This window comes from Selaginella moellendorffii, unplaced genomic scaffold, assembly GCF_000143415.4.
Source record: "Selaginella moellendorffii unplaced genomic scaffold, v1.0 SELMOscaffold_1, whole genome shotgun sequence".
In the NCBI taxonomy this organism is placed as follows: domain Eukaryota; kingdom Viridiplantae; phylum Streptophyta; class Lycopodiopsida; order Selaginellales; family Selaginellaceae; genus Selaginella; species Selaginella moellendorffii.
In genome coordinates, this window is record NW_003314262.1 from 1,402,806 (window position 1) to 1,413,182 (window position 10,377).

The window sequence follows — 10,377 nt, forward strand, 5'->3', positions numbered from 1 at the left end:
ATAGATCCTTTCTCAGGTACTGATGAAGATATTCTCCCGGCCGTGAGCTCATTTCTCTTTTCCAATGCATGTAGAAGTGTCAAGAATCAAGAATCGCTTCATTTTCAGATTCTGGGTCCCATGATTCTCTGTCCAATCTGGACGAGCAGCTGAGCTGGTTGCGAGCATCGCGGCCATCGCCCGCTAATTCTCCCATGGCTTAATTAGCTACAGACGATCCTTGGGTAATCATTCTGTTGGTAATGGAGCTAGTGTTTAGAAACCATTCCAGATGTGCCAGCTCCAGCTCGGAAGGATGCGGATAAGAACACACAAACTATTCAGAGCTCTTCTCCCCGTCTTACAAGCAAACGAAAACAATGTCTAATCATCTCCAACTGACAATGCCGGCCCGGTTGCATTGGTTTTGTGCCATTCCATTATGTAAGGAGAAAGCTTAGCCTCGACTCGTCCTCTCTATCTAGTGGCTCTCAGTCCCTCTTGCGAGTAGTGCTCGCAACCCTTTCAGGTAAGTCACTAACTAGCTATCCTTTTGGGATTGATTGTGTGGCCATTGTTTGTCTCGTGCACAGATCGATGGTGAGTGCTTTAAGCACCACTGCCACTCGCGTGGCGAACATGGTGATGGGTCGCCACAAGCTTGTGACCCATCAGTTTCCTCCTCTTCGCAGTCGTAACCACAACGTTGTGGTTACGGCTGCGAAGAGGACAGACTGAAACTGATCGAACCAGCTCTACTGGGTCAGGTGGCAGCGCTAGTTGGGGAGTTGGAAGGGTGATAAGCAGGATCTTCTACTTTATCCCACCGCTTGTCCTGGTAGCGGTGGGGATAGCTGCTGTTGTAGACTTGGCCGTCTGGGTTTTTGCTGCCTTTGGGCTGCTCCCAAAGGCCAACCCAGTGGCAGCAAACCCAAACGGCCAAGTCTACAGCGTCATAGATTTCCTGGCTGCTTATCTTTGCTTTCCCTTTGAAATAGATCTTGAGATTCCTCTTCTGCGCACTTCGGGACGCGCTGCAAAGAGAAAAGAGCCCACCAATCGGTTCCTGGCCGGAAGCGATTACATTATTCTGCTTCATCAGTACCCTGAGAGAGAATCATTTCATTTCTCTGTTTTAGAGACCCATTTCTATCTCATGATTCATTGCATTAAGAATCAGCTCAGAAGAAGCACAAAAGAAAGAAAAGATTCATCCAAGCTTTTCTATTCACATCAGTGACTCGTTTGGCTCGCAGATCCGGTGATGGCCTCGATCATGGGTTCCTTGGGTGATCATTCTGTTGGTAATGGAGCAGGAACTCTCTGAGCCCTCCAGATCGCTAATCTCTTCCTTGATCATATGGCAGAAACGCCCCTCTTGCAAAAACCTCACAGGATCCAAAAGGCTAAAAACTTGACAAACACTGGCTCTAGACTTCTCTGGAGATTTCATGACAACCTCGATCCTGATCTCCATGCCCTTCCCACAACAATTGCTCACTATTCTCCCATATCGCTGTGCCTTGAGGAAAAATTACATATATGAGGACGATTCACTTAAACCTAAACCCTAGACACTAAACCCGGATATTATTTATAAACCCTGTAATTATGTTTCGCGCTCTTTTCCTTTTAAAAACGTTAGTTGATTGATCACCGCGATTGAGTCGGGCAACACACAAGCCCGGAAGCATCAGCATCCACCACCGCCAAGTCGCAAACGCTGCAAATCCTCCCCGCCACCTCGGGGACGAACCGAGCAGCGCAGTAGGGGCACGTCACCGACCTGCTGCCCGCGTAGATGGGCGTAAACGTTGCTCCACACACCACGAACGGGTTCCTACCGTCGTAGTTCATCCTCTTCTCGTCGCGGGGGTTCCTCTCGCATGCCTGGAGGAGTTGCCGCGCCTTGGCGATGCTGGCCTGGTTTGGATTCATGTCGAGCAATCGCCTCGCTAGCTGCGCAGCCGTGGCGAAGTTCCCGCACCGATACGAGGCCGCCATAGCCGACTGTAAGCCGAGCCGGACGTGCGAAGGCTGGATGTCGCAGTGAGTGAAGTACGCCGCGAGCTCGGCCTGGCGGACGGGCTCGTCCCTGAGATCCTTGCGCTTGAGCTCCATCTTGAGCGCCAGGACGTACTCCTTGCTCTTGCCGATCAGGTCCTTGACGTCGTCCACCTCTTTGCGGCTGTCCACGACGATCACCGGGACGGTGTGGAGGATGGCGAGAAAGAGGCGGAGAGCTTCAGTGAATTTGCCTTCGGTGGTGAGCTTGTAGGCCTGCTTGGCTCGGTCCTCCAGCTGGGAGAGCTTGTAGATCGGCGCTGGCCCGTTGCGGACGTTTGGAGGCGGTGAGTCCGACCAGCCTCTCTCGAGGCCATACGTCAGGGACTCCACCGGCTTGAAGGCCCCGAGCGAGCTCTGGCTCGCGAGGTGGAGGTCGCAAAACACCGGTTGCAGCGGCGCGAAGTTTTTGATCCCGAGTTGCCGATTGAGGAGGCGCATTGCACTGTCGAAGGCTCCAGCGGCGACGTGATCGGCAGCCAAGGAGGACCTTTGCGTCCAGAGTTGAGTGACCGGCGCTCCTGGAGTTACACCAGCGAAGAAGCTGGACGTTGTAGCGTTTTGGCTCTGCACCACCTCCGGCGGAAGTTCCAGGTCTTCCAGCTCCCAGCCTCCCTCTTCTTCGCCCTCCTCAGCTCCAGCTCCGGCTCTTTGAATCTCCTCGAACTCTTCCATTTCGCCAGTTCTTTGAGACTCTCCGCCTGGTATGATGACGAGTTCTTCACCCCATGCGTCCGGAGCGTTTTCTTCCTCTTGGTCCACTACCCCAGGCTCGGCAAAGCCGCCTTCGAAAAAGCCTCTACTGATCAAGAGCAGCGGCCAGTTGCTGTCCCGGAGAATTGGAGATGGCGGCACTAGCAACTTCGACTTCTCAAGCTTAGGAATCTGTGGCACCTTGTCACCCAGCTCTGTAGCCAGACGCTCCGCCACCTCAACAAGCCCATGAACAGCCGCAGTTGCGTATGCAAGAGGAACGTGTCCCGTTTTCTCAAGTAACTTGACCCGCTCTTCGACGTCACCCAGGTATAAGGCGTTGTGAAAGCATCCCATCACGTCGTTTCTCGTGTCTGCAATCTTCAGCATCCTCGACAGCTTGTCCAAATTCCCGGTTATCAGGTAGAGGAACGACAGCCTCTCAAAGTTCCTTGTTCGCTGATATGCGTACTCCACAATCTCGTGGTTGCCCTGCCTTAAAGCTTCCACCCCCAGCCTGTACCAGTAATCCTTCTCGTCAATCTCTTTTGCTGAAGCAACTGCGACTTCGATGTTGCCACACTCGATGGCCAGATTGAACTTGGTCCTCTCGTCCTTCACGAAATGCAGGGCTACCTCGGGGAATCCCTTCTGCTGCAGATATGAGATGATCGCCTGTCCACAAAGTCGAGAGCTCCTGATCATTTCCAAAACTCGATCGTATCGTTCCTGGAGCAGCGCCAGCTTAAACGTGAACTCCGTCGTGTCGATGGTGATGGTCTTAACTTTCCCCTCCCTGTCCAGGAAATAGACTTTGTCGCCGGCCACCCGAGTTATGTAGATTGGAACGTCCAGAGTTGAGATGGTGCCGTTATCACCATTCGGAAGACAGTACTTGATGTGGTTCAAAGTCGTGTAGAAGAACACCCCTTTGTCATCCCATGCAGCACTCTTGATACGGATAGTCTCGTGAACGCTGCACTTGAGAGCCAGCGTCTTCGTCGCCATGACGACGCTATGCTTGCTCACCAGAGCCATGGCCTCCATGTCCATTGACCAAAGCACGTACTTCACTTGGGAGCTGTGAATCTCTCCCAAAACCGCCTTCTGTTGGAGGTCAAACAAGATCATCTTGTCGTCTGAGCGACAGAGAAGAGTTCCCGTCCCCGCATAGAAGATGGCATCAACTGTCGCAGATGGAGCCTCGACTCTCTTGGAGACCTCGTTCCTGAGATTCTTGACTAGAATCAAGCCGTGCGCCTTGTCCAGAACAGCAAAGCGGTTGCGGGCCACGAAAACGGCCGACGACCCGCTACCTTTCTTCGGTTCCAAAGTGTCGTTTCTGATGCTGTCCCTTGGGATGATGTAAAGCTCGTACGTACCGTTGTCAACGTCCGAGCATAAAAGCACGGCGTTCTCGGCTGGATTGTAAGACAACGTTCTAGGCGCCTGATTCAGCCCCGCTCTTCGAATGTTTATCAGTGATGTGTCCTCCGAAGTGGCAAAGTCGTAAGTCCTCAAACTCTTTTCTTTGACGTAATACAGCACCCCTGCACTGATTGTATAAGCCGGCCTCTCCCTTTCGAGCTTGAAGACGATAATTCCGCTGTCATGCCCTGCCGCAAGAAGGTTCATCTCGGGGTGGCCACAGATAACCCAGAAACGGTCGTGGTCCCTCCTGAAAGTTTGCACGGCCGAACGCTTGGACAAGTCCCAGACTCGAATAGTTTTGTCCTCCGAGTTAGAGACGATGATGTCCTGGCGAGCGTGGAACAGGACACAGGAAACGTTGTTGGTGTGACCGCGCAAAGTATCAACCTCCCAAGCCTTTGTGTCTATAGAACCAATGCAAGCGTTTAGAAACTAGACAGCATGACAAGAAAAAAAAGAAGAAGTTCACATACCATTTATCCTCCACAGCTTAACTTGTCGATCGTCAGCGCCAGAGACAATGAGCGGCAAGCTCGGATGAAAAGCAGCCCAGTTGACACCCCTGTCATGTCCCTCGAGAACATACTTGACCACCACATCACCGCCGCCAAAAAGATCGCTGTTCATCTGCGTGAGCATCAGAAGATCCTCGGCTGGAGACACCGTCTTCTTCCTGAGAGAGCTGATATCCCACACACGAACAGTCTGATCCAGCGATGCCGACACCACGAGATCGTCCTTGACGTGAAACGAAGCACACATGACGTAGTGATTGTGTCCCGTGAGCACGGAAACGCACGTCCGCGACTGCCAGTTCCAAATCCTGATGGTTTGATCGTCGCTGGCACTCACGATCCAGGGATACTCCTGATGGAACTGAACAGTCCGGATGTAATCCAAATGCCCCAGCAGCGTGAACAGGCACCTTCTCGCCTTGTAGTTCCAGACCTTGATCTTGTAGTCATCGCCTAGACAAGATCAATCGAAATATCGATCAAAGACGCGAATGCTGGTTTGTGGCTTACCTCCCGAGACGAAAAGAGGCTGAGAGCTGTGGAAATGGATGCCGCGAACCGGCCCGTCGTGCTCGTCGAAGCGATCTATGAGAGATCCCATCCGGTAATCCCACAGATGAATGACGCCGGTGTGGAGACTGGCCAAGATCCATGGCCGCTTGGGATGGAAGCTCAGGCCCTTGACGCGATTGCTCTTCGTCTCGAACGTCGTCAGCATCTTGGATCTAGCTCGCGCCGCACTAACCTGAAAGGACGAATCCCCCCGATCGATCGGAGCTCTCGGCGGTGCCGCGGGAATGACGCAGTAGGGTTAGCATCCAGCCGCTTGTTTCTAGCGCAATCGGACGGTCAGAGATCCGCGCTATGGCGCGTTGCGAATATTCGGATTCCCTTCTATCATACGATCAACAAATCAAAACTCCTTGTCTACAAGGTTTCTTGCGTTAATTACCTCCCTAGTCATGGAGCCGACTCTACCCCATCGCGCAAACGTATAGTACGCAATTCGATCATCAGACTCTTCAGAAAAAGAAAGGGGCGAGATTAGTCAGTGCATAGAAAAATCAAGAGACTACCTGAGCGTAGTACTTGTTGTTGTTGCTGGAAATGTTGGTCTTTGCATCGTAGATGGTATCTCCCTGTTCAAGGATTTACACAAATCATTCATGAAATAACTTGGAGAGAGCTTACAATTTCTAGGACATGTTTGAGCAAACCATGGTCTAAAACCACCCTTATGAAAGATAAACCCTAAAAGTTGAAAACTATTCTAGTATATTCGAGCTTTACCGGGTTTTAGGGCTCTTTGGTGTGGATGAGCGATGGCAGAATGCCGGCTCCGGGATGGGATCCACATTGATGAGGAGGAGCAGAGAAATGGGGGCAAATTTCCGCTTGTGCCGCCGCGAGAGGAAGAAGCTCCCGCTCTTCGCCAGGTCGGAGCACTACGGTATCGTCGTCTGTGACTGATAGTAGTGAGGATTCCAGCGATCGATTTGTGATTCGCAACAATCAAGAGGTAAGAAACTGTGATTGATTTCTTCTTTCTAGTCGATGATTGGGACTTGCCGCGTGTAGATTTATCGAGAGAATGCGTTTCTCGTGGGAGTCGACCATCGCGCATTGTTTGGAGCTCGAGCAGCTCGCCGACACACCGGACTGGCCGACATATCAAAAGTACGTGTCAAGTTTTCAAGCTTATAGCTTTTGCGAAGCTTTTGCTTTATTACCTATAGATTATCCAAACCCGAGAACATACATGGCGTCTGGGAAAGTTGCGGAGGTGAAGACCGCTCTCCAGGCTCTAGACGTTGAGACGGGTGACCTTGGATGACGAAATATCGCCGGGGTAAGAATGGCAAGAACTTTAGGAACTCTCCACGACAACGTCTTCCAATTGCTCATTGGCTTCCATTTCAGGTTAGAAAAGGCATTTGGTGATCATGTTCGCACAGCTCTGATTCTTGACATCTTTAGCCAGAGAGCAGCGACGCGTGAAAGCGGCTTTGCAGGTAGCTGTTATTGTAGTTTAACAGGATTTTGTGCTGTTAACTTTTTTTTATCTTTTTCAAAGATAAAACTAAGGTAGAGTGAGTACCAGCTGCCGCGATTGACAAAACTTTGGACTCACCTTGAAAGACAAGCAGGAGGTATGGTGAATGGTATGGGAGAGAAGCAGATCGAACTTGATAAACGTATCCTTAGAACAAAGGTAAGCTCGGTGATTTCGCACACTGAAACTGAAGTTTGTGGCTTTTTAGAGGAAGAATCTCGAGTCGGTACGTGACCACAGGCAACAGTATAGAAACCGGGTTCCTATCCCTGTTATTTCTCTGGTACATATCTAGAGATTCCACAGGTTGGCTATACAAATGCTGGCAAGAGCACACTTTTGAACAAGCTTAGTAATGCTGATGTTCTAGCTGAAGATCCACACTAGATCCTATTACGAGACGTGTAAAGGTGAGCCTCATGTAGGCATTGTTCTGTTGTTGATGTTGTATCCTTTTCAGCTCCCGAATGGAAATGAAGGTTTGTTTACAGATGCTGTGGGTTTTATTTAAAAGCTTCCAACACAACTTGTAAGTCATGACGTTTGAGCTTGCGCTCTTAACTTTGTTTGTAGGTTGCCTCATTTCGTGCAATCAGCGATTTGTCTTTGATCCTACATGTTGTAGGTAGAAGGTTAGCCTTCATCTTTTGTTTGCTGTGTGTTTTGATTTGTGTTTGTTACAGTCATCCGATGGCGCCTGCACAAACAGAAGCTGTTGACGAAGTTCTTGCTGAGCTAGATGTTCAACACATTCCTCGACTTTCAGTGTGGAATAAGGTAATCCTGTCCATGTCTGCGAAGTTACTGATCACGTTCACTTTGGTGTAAGATTGACAAAGCTGAGGACCCAGATGCCTTGAGAGCGGAAGCCAAACAACAAGGTGCAATCTGCGTGTCAGCCTTAACCGGAGAAGGCATTCAAGAATTTTTTTATGCTGTGGACACAAAACTCAAGGTTTACAAAGTTCATTCATTCATATGAAACACAGAGAACTCAAAAATGTTTTTGCAGGATTTACTTGTGCGAGTGGAAGCCATTGTCCCGTATAGCAAGGCGTCATGATCCACAGGCGTGGTGTTGTGGAACATGAGGTAGTCTTCTGTTTCGTTGGGAATTAATCAAAACTTTCTGGTTTTACAGGAGTATACAGATTCTGAGAGCTCACGTTCCTCTTGCACTGTCCAAACAGCTGCTCGAGCACCGTGATCGGGTCCCTTTTGTGTAGTTTCGTGTGAAGTAAACTTTACATTTTAAATCCAGGTGAACTTCAATTTGGCAATACATGCAGCAAGAGCTTACCCTTGATTCCTTCTTTCGCAGAGCTCTTGGCAAACGAAGTGATGGATTTCGAAGTCGCTACTCTTTGCTGCCATTCCGGAAAGCCGCTTGCCAAAGGCAGTGCCAAGCAGGTGCTGTGCCTGGCTTCTGCAAATAAGTTCGACAAATTTTCCGACTACGCTGGAGCTGCTCACGTCTATAGGAGGTATGGTTCTCCAAACACCAAGGAGCTAGGAGACGCTATTGCGGCGCTGGAAGGCGGTGAATCAGGTAGATTTTCCATTTCAGTGAATTACATTGTCTAATGCTTGGGTTTTCGAGCAGGCCTTGCTTGCTCGTCGGGAATGGGAGCTATTCTCGCAGCCTTGCTTGCAGTGTGCAAGAGAGGGGACGTTTTGGTCGCTCCGCGTGATCCATACGGAGGAACTTACGACTTGTTAGTCAATGACTTTGACAGGTTTGGCATCTCCGTACGTCTGGAAGACGTTCTAGATCTTGTGAGACTCGACGCAACTCTCTCTGAGCTCTACGCTGCTGCTACGGCCGGCGCCAGTGGCCGCATTGCAGTGTTTGTGGAGATGTTCTCAAATCCGCTGGTTAAAGTTGCGGACATTCCAGCGATTTCAAAGTTGTGCAAGAAATATGGATGCGTTCTTATCGTGGACAATACTTTTGGTACTCCCGTCCAGCTCAAGCCGCTAAAGCAGGTTGTCACTTGATTACTGTCAAAGTTCTGAGTTCTTCTGTTTTTGTAGGGAGCGGATATGGTTGTACACTCTGCGACTAAGTTTCTTGGAGGTCACAATGATGCTATGGCTGGAGCACTCGTTGGGTCATCCGAGTACGTGACAAGTGCCGCAGGAATGGTAGCTCGCTGGGGTCTAGCCGCCTCACCATTCGATTCATGGCTCGTACTGCGAGGAATTCAAACTCTGGAAGTAAGTGAGAGACTCCAGTTTTATCCAACTAGCCTCGTGTTTTCTCACTCTGGACTTCACAGGTCCGAATCCAGCGACAGTGGCAGTCAGCTAGCATTCTTTCTCAGCAGCTTTCAGCTCATCCGCTCCCTCTTCGAGTTCACGCGGCACAAGGCTGCTCGATCGTCGCGCTCGAAGTTCCAAACGGACTTGATGGAGCCGCAGCAGCAATAGACGCGTTCCAGCTGATAACGCTGTGTCCCAGCCTCGGAGGCGTCGCCACCACCGTCTCCCACTCGGCAAGCTCCTCGCATTCCTTCCTCCCTCGCGACCGGCGGATTGCTCTGGGAATCACAGACGGACTCCTCAGAATCTCTGTCGGCCTGGAGCACGTCGACGATATCTGGGTCGACTTGGAACGCGGCATCTTCGCCGCCGCCGCCGCCTCTCATCCTGGGAGCTGAAAAGACCTCGAGCTTGTTATCTTCAACAGCCGTCACAAGCATGCTCTTATAGGAGTCAAGATCAGCGGCTGGACATTCATTACAACGGAGAAGTTCTCAAGTCATTAGGCTGTGCGTTAGTTGACTAAGTTTTCGGCCACTTCACAAAGGCCATACAAGAGCTTTGCAAATTCCAAAGTTATGTCTCACAAGAAATTTGCAAATTCCAAAGTTATGTCTCAACCTGCTGAAACACAGTCACCTTCATTACTCAAGTTGTTGCTTGCTTGTGAAAACTGGTGCTGATATCAAGCGTCTTTGGACTTCAATTTTGTTTGCACTCCAGAGGAAATGCTAACGAGGCTCGTCACAAGAATTAAATACACGTAATCAATAACGTGGACGTGCCGGAGTGGTTATCGGGCATGACTAGAAATCATGTGGGCTTCACCCGCGCAGGTTCGAATTCTGCATAGTTCAGTGCTCGAACCATCCACAGCCTTATACCATTTGTTCATAGCTACTTCGAGAGCCAGGACTGGTGCACTTTCTATACATGTTGATGAGAGCATTTCCACTTGTAAACCAAAAGTTACCTCGTAGGCTCAAGAACACCTCGAAAGGTCACCTTGCTCAAAGCAAAGATCTTGCTGAAAATTAAGTTAAGAGTGTTAGACGTTAGTCAAGTTAGGGGTTAAACTGACCTCAGTTGGCGAGACATATGATCTTTGTATGAGAGAGTCTTGCTCAAAGCAAAGATCTTGCTGAAAATTAAGTTAAGAGTGTTAGACGTTGGGTTAAACTGACCTCAGTTGGTGAGACATGTGATCTTTGTATGGTCACTCTCTCATAATCTCTTGTGGACGCATCTCAAATCACCAAGCCTCTCTAGCAAAACTTTAGACTCACTTGACAATAACAATATTATAAACAAAACATATAAATATATAATTAAATTATAAATTGATACAAAATAAATCAGAAATGCTATACAACTGTGATT

At 49.6% G+C, this 10,377-nt stretch overlaps 2 protein-coding genes across 2 annotated transcripts; one reads left to right on the plus strand and one right to left on the minus strand.

Annotated features, from left to right (window-relative positions):
- Window positions 1–1,460: 1,460 nt before the first annotated feature.
- LOC9629700 (coatomer subunit alpha-1) lies at window positions 1,461–5,492 on the minus strand. Its single transcript, XM_002961856.2, has 3 exons — window positions 5,193–5,492; window positions 4,641–5,135; window positions 1,461–4,571 (listed from the first exon to the last, which is right to left on the minus strand). The coding sequence occupies exons 1-3, from the start codon at window positions 5,398–5,400 to the stop codon at window positions 1,633–1,635; spliced, it is 3,642 nt and encodes a 1,213-aa protein (XP_002961902.1). The 5' UTR covers window positions 5,401–5,492; the 3' UTR covers window positions 1,461–1,632.
- A 500-nt stretch (window positions 5,493–5,992) lies between these two features.
- Window positions 5,993–9,627, plus strand: LOC9629701 (O-succinylhomoserine sulfhydrylase). Its single transcript, XM_002961393.2, has 17 exons — window positions 5,993–6,201; window positions 6,261–6,359; window positions 6,419–6,531; window positions 6,603–6,694; window positions 6,757–6,767; window positions 6,830–6,894; window positions 6,944–7,145; window positions 7,196–7,264; window positions 7,309–7,367; window positions 7,419–7,512; window positions 7,565–7,690; window positions 7,748–7,827; window positions 7,877–7,996; window positions 8,057–8,284; window positions 8,339–8,721; window positions 8,770–8,952; window positions 9,015–9,627. The coding sequence occupies exons 14-17, from the start codon at window positions 8,077–8,079 to the stop codon at window positions 9,393–9,395; spliced, it is 1,155 nt and encodes a 384-aa protein (XP_002961439.2). The 5' UTR covers window positions 5,993–6,201; window positions 6,261–6,359; window positions 6,419–6,531; window positions 6,603–6,694; window positions 6,757–6,767; window positions 6,830–6,894; window positions 6,944–7,145; window positions 7,196–7,264; window positions 7,309–7,367; window positions 7,419–7,512; window positions 7,565–7,690; window positions 7,748–7,827; window positions 7,877–7,996; window positions 8,057–8,076; the 3' UTR covers window positions 9,396–9,627.
- The last annotated feature ends 750 nt before the right edge of the window (window positions 9,628–10,377 follow it).